The sequence below is a fragment of the Impatiens glandulifera genome, chromosome 7, assembly GCF_907164915.1.
Source record: "Impatiens glandulifera chromosome 7, dImpGla2.1, whole genome shotgun sequence".
NCBI classification, from domain to species: Eukaryota; Viridiplantae; Streptophyta; class Magnoliopsida; order Ericales; family Balsaminaceae; genus Impatiens; species Impatiens glandulifera.
This window is the reverse complement of record NC_061868.1, coordinates 45,266,591-45,284,825: the sequence shown is the minus strand read 5'-3', so window position 1 is coordinate 45,284,825 and position 18,235 is coordinate 45,266,591. Positions and strand designations below refer to the sequence as shown.

Sequence of the window (18,235 nt, the reverse complement as noted above, 5' to 3'; positions counted from 1 at the left end):
GTCAGGCTTACTTTAGGGCTGGCCTACTTTAGGTTAGGCCTGGAGGCGCCCTGCTTATTGATTAACTTTCAATCTTTGATGATATATACCTTAATTTTATTTTATTATTTTAATTTAAAATGTTAACATTATCACACCATCAATGTTTCTCAAATTTTAATTTATGACAGTTTTAATGAAAATTAAAATTGTAACAATTTTTGACATATGATATATTTAGAGGGTTTTTATATTTTAAATTGCATGTTTAATTATATTTTAAAATGTATTATATTATTATAGAAATAAAATGGTCAAATGATCAAAATTTGGTTATTGATACAATTGACATTTTGTACTTCAATTTGGAATTTGACACTGTTTAAAATTATACAAAATAAGATTTTGTATTAATAGTTAAAATGTTGTTAATTTATTATCTAAAAGACATTTATAAATAAATAAATAAATAAAATATCAATATTACTACAAGAATTTTGACTACCAATTCTATGATTTTTTTTTAGTCAAAACTCTCATTTCGCTGAAATTTAGTAATTATATTAGTGACATGAATATTTTATTTATTTATAAATGTCACATTAATAATAAGTTAACAACGTTTGAAACCGTTAAGATAAAATATCGTTTAGATAACTTTAGCAATAAGAAGTCTTACCCTACCAAAATAGTTCAATCGTAAAAGTCGGCTTAAGAGACCAAAATATCACGGGTTCGATTTCATCTAAAAACATTTTGAGTTTAAGCAGGGAACATGATTGTGGGTGTCATGCTAGTTCTCATTTAATTAAAAAAAACAATAAGTTTCAAATGGTAAAGTTTAAAATAAGGAGCTCCCAAATCTAAATAATTCAATCAAATTTTAATTTAAAACATTTTAGTGAAAATTAAAATTGTGATCTCAATTATTTAGACACAATTTTTGACATGTAAAATATTATTATATAGTTATTGAATAAAGTCAAAAGTTTAATGCTATAAATATGGCTCTAATTTTCCAAATTGGTCATGTTAGCAAAAAAGAATAAAAATTGCAGCCTCCATTGATTTTGACAATGAGTTTTGTGTATGAAAAGAAAAAACGGAAATATCTTCTTTTTTTTCAACGCGTTATGTCTGTTTGATTGACAGCTGATATTTTAGGCACGAATCCATTGTTTGAGGCTAAGGTCTATTCAAATCTCAATTAATTCGTCCTTACAAATTATAATTTCATTTAATTCAATTGTTATATGGAGTAAGAAATTGAATTATTATATTTTTTTTATAAAAAATAAGTGTTATATGAGAATTCAACTATTACAATTTTAGTAATTTAAAGTTTTCTTATAAATGAATGAACAATAGTATTTTTATTTTAAAATAATATTTTTTTTTTAATTAATTTTTCACAATTCTAAAATAAAATACCATTTTTTTTAATTATTCTCATATATTACACATTTTTAATGTATTCAAATCGTATTCTACAGTTTTGAACGTGTATATCTCGAAAAAAAATACTCAATTTAAAACAAAATTTTGTCTAAATTTATAGAACATATACAAAATTATATCGTTATGAAGTTTTTTTGAAAAATAAATACAAAATATTTCTTTATTCAATATTTTTTAAAAAATTTCGTTATATTACACATTTTTCTACTCAATCAAACCAACTTCAATAAAATAAAATTCTTAAATATCATTTTATTTAAAAAAATAATAAATTAATTAAAAAATAAAATTGATGCTTTAAAATAAGATTACAGACATTTTGTTGATTTGAAAAAAGTTTCAAATGACTAAAATTTTGATAATCCGAACTCTATATATTACCATTCCAAGTTCGAGATATATTTAACAAAAATTATTAAAAAAAATTCTAAATTAAAAGTTCGAGACATATTTAATAAAAATTATTAAAAATTTATCTAAGTTCGATTATAAAATAAGAATTAGGCCACTTGAAAATTATAGAATTCTAAGCCTTAAAAAAAAAATTAATCTTTTTTTTTTAATCTATTTTTTATATTTATTTATGTAATTGGTCCAATGTAAAACCCCATAGGATGAGACCTTAGTAGAATCATATCATTTTTGAAAGAAAAAGGCTGTCTAGGCTTGTGGATCATTTTTTTTACAGTCTCACTTATTCTCTCAAATAAGTTAACAATATCTTCCAAATATCTTTCACGGTAAAAAATCGTTTATTTAATTTAAGATATTTTTAGTGTAAATAGAATTCCATCATATATAATAAATAAATTATTTAGTTGATAACTACCCACCAAGATAGTTTAGTGATAAGAATCGACTTAAAAAATTAAGAGGTTACGGTTCGAAACGCTTTAAATGGAAGTGAGTTCATTTTTTTTTTAATTTACCCAATAAAAAATATGTCAATAAGTTATTTGAGACTAATCTCAAATAAACCAAAATAGAAGACTGAAATATTTTTATACTTCTGATTTTCAATAATTTACATAAAATAATTCAAGTTGGAACAAGACCTAAATAACCTAATTAAATCTGACATTATTTGAAAAATAAATTGATTATAAATTCAAAATCTTATTTAATAAAATTTAATTATTTATACTATTTGAGATCAATTATTAAAAAAAAGATAATTCAAACTGTTTAAATTAATGGATTTGATTGTAGAAAAAGTAACGATATAATAAGAAATATTTGAATAAAATTCAATTAATAACCCTATATCAAACAAGTCTATTAATAGATTCTTTGTTTAATTTCTAAGGATTAATTGAGACTCTTAACTTAGTGATATAACCCATAAACTCACGTTTTATTGTTAATGATATAAAACAAGAAAGAAAAAAATGAAAAAAAAGAGTTTGTGAAGATTATACCAAGAACTTAATTTTCTTTGAGTTTTTAAAATAACTTAAACAAAAATAATTTTTCAATCGATCACTTCTCAACAATTACATCACTCATTTCATTAACTAAAATACTAAAATATCCTTTATTTTAAATTATTATTTTTTATTTTATTTATATATATCAATTAATACATTTTAAGTATTTCTTACCAAAAACAATTATTATCATCTCAAAATCATCAATTATCATTATTTTTTTCTTTTTATAAACTAATAAACCAGGCTTAAACTTCAATATTTTGAATCATTTCATTATTCTATTTAAAATACAATTTTACCCTTATCAATTTTTCTAAATTTTAAATTATTAAACCCTATTACCTAGTGACACGCTCCGTAATTTTTAACAACGGTAAGGACTTAAATGTTTCAAAACTCATTCTACCCAAATAAACTTATTTATATTTCATATAGGTTTTTTTTGTCACTTTAACCAAAATAAACCAAAAAATCCAATTTAATTTAAGATCTCGTTCGGTTTGGGGTTATTTTAAAAACCTAGAGGGAGAAAAAAATAATGATTGGTGATGATTTTGAGGAGGTGATGATTATTTTTGGTAAAAAGATTTAAGGGTATTGATATATAAATAAAATAAATAATAATAATTTAAAATAGAGAATATTTTAGTATTTTGGTTAATGATTTAAGTGATATGATAATAAAAATGGGTGAAGTAATATTTGATTTTGTATGAATTTTTTTAAAAATCTATACCGAATAAGGCCTAAGACAGGTCCTAAGACTGTATATGACCTACTAATAAGTAAGTATTCATTTCCGGCCTCTAGTTTGTTTGGTTTTGGGATATTACAATAATATGGTACAAAATTATTAAAATAAAATAATTCACATAACCCAATATTAAATAAGAGACAAGAAGGTGTTGTGGGCCATAAAAACGGCTAGATTCAACCGTTGACCTAGAAGACTTGCAACTTGGCCTCTTAAGTCATTTCTACTTTTTTTATTTTTTTTTTCTTTCCAAAATATAAAAGACAAGGTTAAAGTAAAAGATTAAAACTTTCCTAATATTGATTGTTTTGTAATCAAAACAATAAATAAAATTATGGATTCACACCTCTTAAGTCTTCAATAAATGTAAAAATTGACTAATATATCCTTAAATCTTATTTTATTAAACAAAAATTAATTATATAAATATCAACATCAAATAATTTGTATGGCTTATATATATAGTCTATCTCTCTTTCTTTCTCTTTGAAAAAATTCAGTAAAATTGAGAAGGAGGAAAGCTTGATAATGGAGATTGTAAGTGCACCATTTGGATAAAGTTTATTTCTATTTTTGGATTTTCGATCGGATTATTGTACCGTACATACGTCCACTACCGGTGTGAGGTGAGCCACTTTACTTTTTCTTGTTTTTTTTATACATATTTATAGTTTTTATGGTTGTTTTTTGGATCAATTATTATTATTACATGGGAAGAGAAGAGATAAGCTATAGTTTAGGGTTTTGATTAATTCAATTAGTCTTAATGCCTATTATCATTTTGGGCACAAATTTTCATGGTTTGTTAATTTCTAATTCTATCATTCGAGAAACAGAGAAACATTTGATTAGTTTGTTATCTCAAGCTGAAAACTTAAATTCACCGAAAGAACTTTTATGTGTGATTTGAAAGACAATTTAAGTGGGAAGAAACTTATTAATAGATTAAAAGTCTCGATTAATTGCATTTTTTTTCAATGAAAGAGACGAGCGCGGTTGAGTTAAAATGTTCCTAGTTAGATCCGAAAGAAGTGGACTTTTTTTTCGAGTTTGCTTTAGGTGGGTCCCATTTTTTCGTGGTGCATGTATCGAGTATTGAGTTTGAGTTTATATACATTGGGAATTCAGCTAGCTTAATTGGTTTTATAAATTTGGATACATATCCATTCCTTCCTCAAGCCTTGTTCTTATTCATTTGTTTTCTTTATAAAAGGTCTAACTTTTTGTTTTTCAGCATTTTGGGAACAAATGATTCTCTTTTGGACCATTTCATAGCTTATTGAGCTTCATTTTGTTGATCATTTTTCTTTTTATTGAAATGGGACTAAGTTGCCGTCGTTGTTGACCTTTAATTTTAGTTGAAAAATCTACATAGTTTGAATTCTTATTATAAAATCCATTAATATATATATGATACAAACTGACGATTCTAACTTGCTTCTTCACAAAGGAGTAGGAGTGTCTTGCATTGTTCTTCAATGGCCTCCTATAAGAATTTTGATGAGGCAGAAATCGGATCGTTGTCGCGAGTTGATAATGAAAACTACTACATTCACAAGGTTGGAGCACCACACAAACACGGCCTCTTAAAGGAATTGAAGAGTTCCTTGAAAGAAACATTCTTCTCCGATGATCCTCTCCGCCCGTTTAAGGACAAGTCCTTGTCTAGAAAGATCGTCCTAGGTTTCCAAGCCGTCTTCCCCATTCTTGAATGGGGACGACACTATAACTTGTCCAAGTTTAAAGGAGATCTCATTGCCGGCCTAACCATTGCCAGCCTTTGCATTCCTCAGGTAACAAAAAATTAAAACATGTTTGTTACAAAATAAAATGTTACGTGACATTACATTACATTACGAGTTACTCAACTCGTAAGTAAAATAATTAACAGGATATTGGGTACGCTAAGCTTGCGAATTTGGATCCACAATATGGATTGTGTAAGTTTTACTTATATTATTGTTTCCTTAATTTAATTTAGTGATTGACATGATTTTTTTGCATGTCATGATTCAAGACTCGAGCTTTGTTCCTCCACTTGTTTACGCCTTCATGGGTAGTTCTAGAGACATAGCCATAGGACCGGTGGCGGTCGTGTCTTTACTTCTCGGAACACTTCTTGATAACGAGATTGATCACAAGAAAAATCCAGAAGACTATCGAAGGCTTGCATTTACTGCAACATTCTTTGCCGGAATTACTCAAGCCACACTTGGTGTCCTAAGGTTATTTAATTTCCATTTCAATTATTTAATTACACTATGTTAATATTAACAAAATATTCTAATGGTGTTATATATATATATAGATTGGGATTTTTGATTGATTTTCTATCCCACGCTGCGATTGTCGGTTTTATGGGCGGAGCTGCCATCACCATCGCCTTGCAACAACTCAAAGGTCTCCTTGGAATCAGCACCAATCACTTCACTAAGAAAACCGATATTGTCTCGGTTTTGCGCTCCGTTTTCATTTCAGCCCACCACGGAGTAAGTAGTGTTAATTCTTATTTTGCATGTTGTAATAATAAATAAATAAAAAGATTTGTGTCTAATACTTATTTTTTGTTTCAATTTTTGCAGTGGAATTGGCAGACAATAGTGATTGGAGTAAGCTTCTTGGCGTTTCTTCTATTTGCCAAGTTCATTGTAAGGCCATGCATGCACTAATTAGACATTTGTAATCAAATAAATCAAATCAAATCAATTACAAAGAAATTTATCATAATTCTCAAACTATGATCATTTGATAAATAGGGAAAGAGGAATAAGAAGTTGTTTTGGGTACCCGCGATCGCTCCTCTTATATCCGTCATTCTCGCAACGTTTTTCGTTTACATTACTCATGCTGACAAGCAGGGAGTTCAAATCGTAAGTGTCCTATTTCTTTTCTTTCAATTTCTAATATAATGAATTATATTGAGAAAATTAAAGATTGTAATTGATGAAATATCTTTTTATTGTTTGTTACGACTTACGAAGGTGAGGAAGATTGAGCGAGGAATAAATCCATCTTCGGTGAATGAAATATACTTCTCGGGTAAATTTCTCATGAAAGGCTTTAGAATTGGTGTGGTGGCCGGACTAATAGCGCTAACGGTGAGTTAAATTGGTTAGTACCTATTATTGAATTATGAAGTCGTCGGATTAAAAAATATGTTGCGATTGGAGTAGGAAGCCGTCGCGATTGGAAGAACATTTGCTTCCATGAAGGATTATCAACTAGACGGGAACAAAGAAATGGTAGCTCTAGGAACAATGAATGTCGTCGGTTCAATGACATCTTGTTACGTTGCTACCGGTACGTACTCATATGAGAATCTTGATAAAGTGTAAACATCTTAAGAAAATAAAAGTATACATTTCATTCTTGGTGATATTATTGTAGGCTCGTTCTCCCGGTCGGCTGTGAACTACATGGCAGGTTGTCAAACCGCGGTTTCTAACATTGTTATGTCATGTGTCGTGTTGTTAACTTTGATGTTCATCACGCCTCTTTTTAAGTACACCCCAAATGCCATTCTTGCTTCCATAATCATATCCGCGGTTGTTAGCCTTGTCGACGTGGATGCAGCCATTATGATATGGAAAATTGATAAGTTCGATTTCGTCGCTTGCATGGGAGCGTTCTTTGGTGTGGTCTTCGACTCCGTTGAGACAGGTCTATTGATCGCGGTAAGCATTAATTCATTAAGCCTTTTGACATGGTTTTTAGTTAATTAACCAATAATTGTGTGGTGCTCATGATCATTTATATATGTTGCATGCATGCATGATCGGTCAATAGGTGGCGATATCTTTCGCTAAAATCATTCTTCAAGTAACGAGGCCACGAACAGCTTTACTTGGACAAATCCCCAAAACGAATGTTTATCGCAACATTCAGCAATACCCGGAGGCGAGGAAGATAAATGGGCTTTTGATTGTAAGAGTTGATTCAGCAATTTACTTCTCCAACTCCAACTATGTCAAGGAAAGGTAGATAATTAAGTTATATCCATCTTTATATTAAAGAAGGTTGTTTGCAAATAATTCAAGACCAAGCAAGGCCTATGTGTTTACTCATAATAATATGTTATTAGAAAGTATTGTAATCATGTCTTTCCTTTTATGGAATAGAATATTGAGGTGGTTAGGGGATGAGGAAGAGAAGTTGAAACAAGTCGGGCATCCAAGAATACGGTTTTTGATTGTTGACATGTCACGTGAGTATCTCTATTCTATTCGGGGTTTATTGAATTCCTTATGAAATGTCATGTTGACATGTTTGTCATTTGTTTGTTTTCCAGCCGTTATTGATATTGATACGAGTGGCATTCATTCACTCGAAGAGTTACATCGAAGCATCGCGAAAAGAGAAATTCAAGTAAATGAAACTTAAATTAATAGTTGAAGGGAATTTGTTGAACATGCTTTAAGTTAAGTTTTTTTTTTGTTTTCCCAGCTTGTTCTAGCGAACCCGGGGCAAGTGATAATTGAAAAATTATATGCGGCTCGATTTGCTCAACTAATTGGTGAGGACAATATCTTCCTTACAACAGGAGACGCGGTCGTCTCATGCTCATCAAAGTTGGTCGAGCAAGTTTGAGGACAGATCGAGGAATGAAATATATGTTATATATTTTGTCCCCACAATGTACTTTACCATCTTGTCTTTTATCCATCAAAATTTATAGCAATAATTTAAAGATGCGTGGTAATATAATTTATAAAAAAAAAAAGTGTTTACCAAATTTAGTGTATTTCTACCAAACTTTGATAAACAAAATGTAAGCATTGAAGATGTGAAATAAATTTCCAAATACACACATACAAGCCATAAGAACATCATCCAATTAATAAATCCAAAAAAGACATCGATGATCAAGATTCCCGTTAGAAAAATATCAAAGAATTTTTTTTGAGGAGATCGTGAGTATACATGAGAACATTCAAATTTCACACATATGTCAACCATAATCCGAAAAAGAGAAAAAGACTATAAAACATAAAAGTCATTATCGTGTCCTCGGCCTCACCGGTATTCTATTTCTAACCTCTTCGTGGCTAGTGATAATTTTGTGGTTAAGAGTTTTTGTTTTGTAATAATATCTTTAATTGATTAGTAATATCTAGATAATTTATTAAAATAATGTCATAACTTAAACTGAATAATTTTTTATTGGTTTTTATTATTATTTTGCAATTTTCATAATTAAACATATTATTGAAATTAATTTTATTCTAAAATAAATCAACAAACTCTTGTTCATGTTCATCAATCATACATGCATGTAGCATGTATATATTGTACAAGAAACAACCTCAGGAATTTCCATGTAAATATGATCCAATATATAAGGAGTAGAGTAAATTTACACCATTAAGTTAATTGTTTTTTAGTTAAATTTTAATTAAAAATATATATATTTAAAAAGTAAAAATCAAGGCCTAAACTGACGGTCTTGGGCCAGTTCTAATGTTCATGGCCATTCAAAAATATATTAAAAAGTTGTGTTGACTGTTGACTCCTAAAAAGTTGTTATTTTCCAAATATATCAAATTTTAAAAATTTCATTCAAATCTCCTATTAATTTCTGAAATTTATGATTTTTTTCATACTTTATAGATATATTAATATTATTTTGCCATTTTTTTTTTTAAAAAAAAGGTACATTTATATCAGTAAAGTTGGGCCTCATAAATGAGGTTCAGTCCAACGGCCCAAAGTCTTTTTTTTTCACCCATAATTAATTCTTAAGACAGTGGGGTCCACGCGCTCTCACATCCCATGTGATCACACCGACACTGAGCTGTAATCACGGAACGAATTCAAACAAGAATTATAATTCTCTACATCCAATTTCACTCAATCTATTTACAATCATCTATATTCAATCACAATCAAAACCCGATCAACTTAACCAATTCAAAACTATACACGTGTCCAACTTTAAAAGATTCTAACACCATGATTGAAATATACAACTGCCACACCAGAATAAATCTCCCACCGCGCTCTACGCTGTCTTCCTTTTCCTTGCTTTACTAATTTGCTCACTGTTCTATCTTCACTCTCTACAAATTCAATCTCTTTCTTTCATAATCTCGATCTAATCATACAACAATGGCGAGAACTATGTTGATGATTGCTCTCTGTTTGCTCCCGGCGATTGTAACCGCCACCAGGCCTATGGTGGAACCGCTCTCTTTGGAAGGCCGAGTGTATTGTGATACTTGCCGTGCCGGATTCGAGACTTCCGCTACTACTTACATTTCCGGTATGATCCTTTTGAATGTATAATTTCGTCTTAAGCTAGTACAATATGATCGGTATGATCCTTTTGAATAGATTGCTTTCTTTATTTAACCTAACTGCTCATCGTATGACGCTTGAAATGTGTAATTTCGTCTTAGGATAGTATAATCTGATCTGCGGACATCAGGTTTACTTCATTAGTTCATTACTGTGATTATTAACGCTAGATCTAACTGCTCATTACTGTGATTCTTTTGAATAGATTGCTTTCTTTATTTAACCTAACTGCTCATCGTATGACGCTTGAATGTATAATTTCGTCTTAAGATAGTATAATGTGATCTGCGGACAACCGGTTTACTTTATTAGTTCATTACTGTGATTATTAACGCTAGATCTGATCATTATACTTTGTATTTTTCGTTTAGTGTTCAGATCGATTTACGAATTCATGTGTTTGATGAATTCCTAGTTGTTTGTTTGCGTTATCCTGTATGCGGACTCCAAATTGATAGATGATAGAAGAGAGAACAGTGAATTGAATGCTTAAAAAGCTAATCAAGTTTTAGGATCTTGAAGGAGATGAATTCTTTTGAGTAATCAATATAACTAAATCTAAAATAATAGATCTGATCATTGCACCTTGTTTTTCACACATTCATGTGTTTGTTTGATTTATAGTTTTCGGTATGCATCTTCCTTTACAAAAGCTAGTGCATTTTAGGAGTTTGATTCGTTTGAGCAATCATATAAACTAATAGAAATCGTTTTTTTTTTTCATTTAGTGTTCATACTCATTCAAGTGATTGTTTAATTTATTGTATTAGGTATGCATCTTCCTTTACAAAGGCTACTGCGTTTTAGGAGTTTGATTCGTTTGAGCAGTCACGTAAACTAATAGAAATCATTTATTTTTTTCATTTAGTGTTCATACTCATTCATGTGTTTGTTTAATTTCTAGTCTTACGTATGCATCTTCCTTTACGAAGGCTACTGCATTTTAGGAGCTTGATTCGTTTTGAGCAATCACATAGATTAATAGAAATCATTTTTTTCATCTAGTGTTCATACTTATTCATGTGTTTGTTTAATTTCTAGTCTTAAGTATGCATCTTCCTTTACGAAGGCTACTGCATTTTAGGAGTTTGATTCGTTTGAGCAATCACGTGAACTAATAGAAATCATTTTTTTTTCATTTAGTGCTCATACTCATTCATGTGTTTGTTAAATTTCTAGTCCTACGTATGCATCTTCCTTTACAAAGGCTACTGCATTTTAGGAGCTTGATTCGTTTTGCACAATCACATAGACTTATAGAAATTAATTTTTTCATCTAGTGGTCATACTCATTCATGTGTTTGTTATTAAATCTCTAGTTTTAGGTATGCATCTTCCTTTACAAAGGCTACAGAGCTTGATTCGTTTGAGCAATTACATAGACTAATAGAAATCAATTTTTTCATCTAGTTGTCATACTCATTCATGTGTTTGTCCAATCACGGACAAAGGGTACTGTATTTTAGGAGCTTGATTCGTTTGTGCAATCACGGAAACTAAAAGAAATCAATATATTAGTGATGGGCAAATGAAATGAAAGAATTGTTTGTTGTTGTGTTGAACAGGTGCTAAAGTTAGAATTGAATGCAGAGACAAGATAAGTCAGAAGGTTGTTTACAGTGTAGAGACAACAACTGACGAAACAGGAACATACAGAGTGAACATAAAAGAAGATCACGAGGATGGTGTTTGTGATGCTTTATTGGTAAGCAGTTCCCACAGAGGGTGTACTACAGCTGACCCAGGGCGTGATCGAGCACGAGTGATCCTTACCCGATACAATGGGATTGCCTCAAGCAAGAGGTATGCCAACAATATGGGATTCATGATGAATGAGCCTATGTCGGGATGCACCCAACTTCTCCAGCAATACCAGGAAATCGATGATTAAGCACTACCAAGTAGTAACCAACCAAACCATATATCTTTATTGGTTTTATGATGATGGTCTTATTCTCATATGGTTATTTATGTTGAGACATTCTTATTATATATTGTTTAAGTTTTCAGCACTAGTAAAACTCTATTAAATTAATGTAATATAAAAAAAATCACTTTATTTTCTATCTAATGCCATCAGAAAGCTGTTCTGATGTTTGGTAATCATTCATTTAGACAAATTAAGATATTTGATCAAATTGTCTTGAGCTTTGCCCTACAATTTTATATGCAAGAGAAAGAAACATGATTTTTTTTAAATGGTCCGATGGAGCACAATCTGATGACATATTGAAAAGGTAATAAGATCAATACTTGTATCTTGCATTGGCTTCAAATTTTCATAATTATAATATTTATTTATTTTTTGAAAAATGTTAATGTATATTAAAAAAGTTTTAAATTTTTTTTTAAACATAATGAAAATATGACATTGAAAAAGAAAAAAAAAAAACGGTACTCAATAAGTCAGTTTTTAACTTCTTGACATGTGATAGGTTTCGGACGACGGTAATAATTAAAAGTTCGATGATTTCTCTAAAATCAAATAGTTCACCAGACGACGGTAATAATTGAAAGTTCGATGATTTCTCTAAAATCAAATAGTTCACCAAAAAGTAATTTGAATGGTAACTTAAATATGTAGGTCTTTCATATTAGTTATATCAATTCAAACTTTTAAGCAACCACCCATAGACTTGAGCACTACCCCACGATAATGTAAAAGTAAGTGAGTTGTCGAATCAACATTTTCGTGACACATACGACTAATCATAATACAATTTTTTTCATGCATATATAATTCGTTAGAATTTCACCGTGAATAACACTTTATTTAAAGAACAAAATTTTGATGAAGTTTTTAATCTCAAATTTTTTTCAACAAAAATTATATTGAATTATCTTAACGAACAACTTATAACAATGTTCTACATAAAACTATCAATATCTTCAACGCTTAACGTCTTATTCAAACGAGAATTGAGTCTATCAAAATCAAAATTAATCACAAAATTTATATTGTATAATGTCTAGTCCAATTAAAATTAGGTATGGTTCTGAAAGAGATGGGTATCCAATCTAAACCAATTTTTCTAAGACATGTTTGTTTTATAATATTTGTTTTATTTATAAATTTAAATCAAAATTTTAAAATAATTAAATTGTTTTATAAATTAATGTTTTTTACAAAATTAGTTTGTTTTATAAATTGTCATTTTTAAATGAGATTATAACTATTAATCAAATAAATATATTATATTACAAAAATAATTTGTCATGCCTAATTAAAATCCTTTAAGAATTTGATAGTGTTATCAAACTAGTTGAGGCCTTAGTTTAATAAAATAGGTGAAGACCATAACTCTCCGATCATGGCCTGGTTTGTAGTTTGGTGGACAGACATAAATATTTATATTTGTATACCTAGGCACCTAGCTCCCTAAACCTAAACAACTAAGCTAAAGTACTCTATTTTTTTATATTTTTTTTTAGAATTTATCCTAACCTTAGTTTAAAAAAAATATCTAAAATCAAACATTATTTCACTCCCCTTTTATCCATCACATTACTAAAATTATTAACTAAAATATTAAAATACTATTAATTTTAAATTATTATTTTATATATATATATTAATATTCTTTTTAAGTCTGTTTACCAAAAATAATCATCAACTTCTTAAAATTATCACCAATTATTATATTTTTTTTCTCTCTAAAATTTTATAAAAACTTCAATCCAAACAACCTCCAAATTTAATTATAAATTTGTAAAATAAATAGCTATTTGAAATAGTCAAATTTACTTTTAAAAAGATATTAGGCATATAATATTATTATTTTTATATATTGATCGTTAAAAAAAATATATAATTAAGTATAAAATTAATTAAAAACTAATAATAGATAAATAAAAATATAAATAAATTATATTAATTTATTTATTTGAATATATCATATTTTTATATTTTATAAATACAAATACACTCTTTCTTAATAAAATCATCTCGTAAATTTAAAATTGTATGAGTTTATCTAAAATTAGACATGATAATCTAAAATCTTAAAATTTAAGAGTTATATACGAGAGATTTTGACAACACCCACATATTTCAATTGATGGCTCCTAAATAGGACATCGGTCACACAGTAGAATTAATTTGTTTTCTTTTCAATATTTATTAGGGACAATAAAATCCAACTCAATAAAAATGATTAATGCTAGCTTGATTTGAATTTAAATTGAATTTTGTATCATTTTTTTTTATCAAAATAAATAAAAACTTATTTAGGTAATTTATGTGATAAAAATATTTGTTTAAATGTCACAATTTAAATATATTTTATACGGTAACATAGTAACTAATTATAAGTTTTTTAAGTGATATAAAATTATTTAAATGAAATATTTATTTATAAAGGATCTTAATGTCAAATGCAAAATTGAATGCAAGCTTATACCAAACATTTTTTCAAGCCCAAGCAAAGAAAGCACGTTGTATCTAACTCATCCTATTTTCTTTTATTTCTTTTTTATTTTTTTCTGTTCATGCAGGGGTAGGTATGTAATTGCAATTTGATATAAAACTGGTTTGGTTGGTGCTTTTAATAATATTAATAATTATAATTTAAAAAATCCCCATTTTGATTTTTGGGGGTCATTGGCATCCTCTCCTTTCAATCCCTGAAAGGTTGTTTTTTTAATTACCTTAATATCTATGTTAGTGTGCCCCAAATCATTATTTTAAATAAATTAAAAAAATATTATTTCTTAATTTAAAATAAAATTAATATTGATTAATAACAAATTAAATTAAAATAATTTTAAAAAATAATTATTTTTTTTACTTTCTACATTCTTTTCATATTTTTATTAATAATTTATTTTATATGCTATGGAACTAAAGAATAAAAATGGTACCTTTTTGGGTCCCCCTTCTTCTTCAATTGAACCCCATTTGTCTCTCTCTCTCCCAAATCTCTCTCTGTGGCTGCTGCAGCTGTTGTTGTTTCAGACTTTGAGAAACAAAACTGAAACTGCGCATCGCCTTCTCCGTCAACTAACCCCTTTTCAAATAATCCGCATCTTTAGATTTTCACGTTCTATTCTTCCTAGGTTTCTTCGTGAATCCAACATCTTCTCTGCATTCTCTCCTATAAGTCCAGCAAATAGCCTAATTTGATCGGAACCCAACAATCTCCCGGATTTCTATTTCCCAGGTATGTATCTAATCGCGATATCATCTTCGTTTTCTTTACTTTTTTCTTTCTGTGCCGCCTTGATTTACGCGGATACTCATGATTTTAGATTCGATTCGTTCTGTGCATGGGCGTTTAGTTCGTCTTTTACTTCCATGATCATACATAAATGGGTATCTATTACAAAGATGTATTTGGTATTTGATTTGGGTTCTGCATGTTTCGATTTTCAGAATGGCTGTTAATTCTTTCCATCAATCCGTTGGAGGAACACTTGAGTTTTCTCGTAATTTAAAGTCTGGATATCAGACAAACAAAGGCAACGCTTCTTTAAAATCGATCTCCAATTCGAAAGGTTTCCTGCTTCATAGTAGATTGTTCCTGAAGACAGGAGAATCAAACTACTGTACCCATGAGAGGAAATCTTCTGTTCTTCATGCTTCATCGTATCAAACCACCACAATTACGGATCCAGTTTCATCCCCATCACATAACAATGATGCTGCTGCTACCTCTGCAAAAAAGTCAAGTAATGAGAAATCCATTCTCAATCCCCTTCTGAAACTTGGGATGAAAATGAGATTTGTGTACTAACTTAATTCTCCTTTATTGTGAAGGTGAAGCAGCGTTGATCCTTATTCGACATGGTGAGTCTTTGTGGAACGAGAAGAACTTGTTCACGGGTTGTGTGGATGTGCCATTGACAAAGAAGGGTGTTGAAGAAGCGATTGAAGCTGGGAAGAGAATCAGCAACATACCTGTCGACATGATCTACACTTCTGCTCTTATTCGTGCCCAGATGACTGCTATGCTTGCCATGACTCAGCACCGTCGCAAGAAGGTATAAAACTAATTTACTCTTGTAATGACATAAGTTGATTGATTTTCAGGGTTAAAGTTGTCTTTTCGATACTCTTGCTAGATTAGCGACTTCAGTCTGAATTTATAGCTTAATTTGAGTGATAAGTTGAGTTTGATACTATATGAACATGATTCTGTTTGTAGGTTCCAATAATAATCCATGACGAGAGTGATCAGGCAAGATCTTGGAGTAAGGTTTCGAGTGATGAAACTATAAAGCAATCCATCCCGGTTATAACTTCTTGGCGGCTGAATGAGAGAATGCAAGTTTTATAGCTTTATTCTTTTTGTTGTTCTATCAAGAACCTTTATTTTTATAACAATCTGTTGTTTTAATAGGTATGGAGAATTGCAAGGTCTTAACAAACAGGAGACAGCAGATAGATATGGGAAGGAACAGGTTCATGAATGGAGGCGTAGCTACGATATACCTCCACCTAACGGTGAGAGCCTGGAAATGTGCGCAGAAAGAGCTGTTGCTTACTTTAAGGAACATGTAAGAATATAACCTCAACAGAAACAAACTTGTGTTTTCTCTACTATGTTGGATTGGGGATTTATGTTTTTTTTTGCGTGGTAGATTGAACCTCAACTTATGTCTGGAAAAAACGTAATGATTGCTGCCCATGGGAACTCGTTAAGGTCTATCATCATGTATTTGGATAAACTAACATCTCAAGAGGTCAGATTTGAATGTGAAAAAAAAGGATATTCTCAGGTGGTTTGTTATATTTTTTGAATTTTGTTTTCGTGTTTTTGCGTTTTCTCTAGGTTATTAGCTTGGAATTATCTACTGGAATACCAATGCTTTACATAGCCAAAGGTGGGAAATATCTGAGAAGGGGAAGTCCTGCTGCACCAACTGAAGCTGGAGTTTATGCTTATACTAAGGTTGTTAAAACTACAGCAAACTGTTCTTTAAAGAAAATTCAGTAAACCGCCTTACTGAATTTAACATGGTTTTTTCGTTCATTTGCAGAACTTGGCTTTGTACAGGCAAAAGTTGGATGAGATGTTCTAATATGGATGTTCTTGGATCAAGTCAGTCAAAAACTTTTTTATTTCTTTTTGTTGTGGACGATGATAAGGTTGTTATCTGTGTTCGGATGTGAAAATGTAAGCAGTATTAGATTGAATGAATGAATAATAAGACATTGCGGCTTAAAAACTGTTAAATTGTCAATCAATTTAGAAAACCGCCAAACCTAAAATTGAACATTGGTTATTTTTTGTTTGGTATTAGATTATTTATGAATCATGATCTACAACAGTGTCTTTTTGTTTCCTTTAGGTAAAAGTGTTTTTTTTATTATCTGTATCATGATCTAGAATCCAGATTATTATGATTTGTGACAAACATATTGATATATTTTGATCAGATGATGGTCCAAAGAGAAAATATAACTGAATGAGGTTTAGAAATCAAGAAAATGAAAATCTTCTAAAACCCTAAATGAGAGTTGAATCAAATGAATTTGTTGAAGAGGGTTATTATCCCCATTACAACTGTTTACAGATACTTTAATTATCTATGAACTTCTGTAATCAATAAGATTAGAATTTTAAAATAATTTAAATATACTTTAGCAACCGATAAAGTCTTAAACGTTGTTGATCTTGAAGATGGATGTCATTTTGAAAAAATAGATTTTAAAAATTTTGAAATCTCTTCCAAATTATTACAGGTCATTCATCCATTAAGGTGTATTTCTTGTTTTAGAAATTTTCATCAGAAGCAGCTTGTTCAATATGAACATCATCAGATATATTTTGCTCAAGAGTTTCATGAGCATCATTTTGAGTTGAAATATTGATGAAAAAAAGTAGGGATTTTTTATTCTTCATCAGAATCACAAATAATTTGATTTTCTTCGACAATGAGATCATTTTCTTCAATAGAACTTTCTTTGAAAGGAAAATTTTCTCCTTCAGAAATCACATCTCTAGAAAAAATCAAATTTTCCTTCATCAATTATGGCCCACAAAGATCAACATGAACTAAATAAAAATGCATTATTTCTGCTGTTTGTTCTATTTGGAAATGGCCATTGATGCATTTTAGACAAAGAACAAGTCTCACAATGAGTCATTTTATTTATCATATTCGGAAAAATAACATTCTGAACCTTATTTGAAGGATGTCCACTGGAATTACTAAAGGAATCAAAGAAAAAGAAATTCCAGTTCTCTTCCCAAGTTCAAAGGATTGATCCTGTTTATGGTTCCTGCAGCATAGAATAATTTTTGGATGAAACACATTTCAGATCTTTTCTTTTAATTATTTTAGAACCTGAAACGATGTTGTATTTGAAATCTGCAGC

The 18,235-nt window shown here is 29.6% G+C and overlaps 3 protein-coding genes across 3 annotated transcripts; all 3 read left to right on the top strand.

Annotated features, from left to right (window-relative positions):
* The first annotated feature begins 4,136 nt into the window (after nt 1-4,136).
* Nucleotides 4,137-8,456, top strand: LOC124945295 (sulfate transporter 1.3-like). Its single transcript, XM_047485697.1, has 14 exons — nt 4,137-4,247; nt 5,078-5,414; nt 5,513-5,561; nt 5,639-5,846; nt 5,930-6,110; nt 6,204-6,269; nt 6,378-6,491; nt 6,603-6,719; nt 6,795-6,921; nt 7,009-7,295; nt 7,408-7,598; nt 7,740-7,825; nt 7,910-7,986; nt 8,065-8,456. Exons 2-14 carry the CDS (start codon nt 5,100-5,102, stop codon nt 8,206-8,208), a joined length of 1,962 nt encoding a protein of 653 aa, XP_047341653.1. The 5' UTR covers nt 4,137-4,247; nt 5,078-5,099; the 3' UTR covers nt 8,209-8,456.
* A 1,202-nt stretch (nt 8,457-9,658) lies between these two features.
* Nucleotides 9,659-12,018, top strand: LOC124910509 (pollen-specific protein C13-like). The gene is made up of 2 exons (XM_047451154.1): nt 9,659-9,880; nt 11,481-12,018. Exons 1-2 carry the CDS (start codon nt 9,727-9,729, stop codon nt 11,804-11,806), a joined length of 480 nt encoding a protein of 159 aa, XP_047307110.1. The 5' UTR covers nt 9,659-9,726; the 3' UTR covers nt 11,807-12,018.
* A 2,801-nt stretch (nt 12,019-14,819) lies between these two features.
* On the top strand, nt 14,820-17,173 carry LOC124945297 (2,3-bisphosphoglycerate-dependent phosphoglycerate mutase 1). The gene is made up of 8 exons (XM_047485698.1): nt 14,820-15,074; nt 15,287-15,582; nt 15,671-15,894; nt 16,059-16,177; nt 16,254-16,410; nt 16,495-16,596; nt 16,686-16,805; nt 16,894-17,173. Exons 2-8 carry the CDS (start codon nt 15,288-15,290, stop codon nt 16,933-16,935), a joined length of 1,059 nt encoding a protein of 352 aa, XP_047341654.1. The 5' UTR covers nt 14,820-15,074; nt 15,287; the 3' UTR covers nt 16,936-17,173.
* The last annotated feature ends 1,062 nt before the right edge of the window (nt 17,174-18,235 follow it).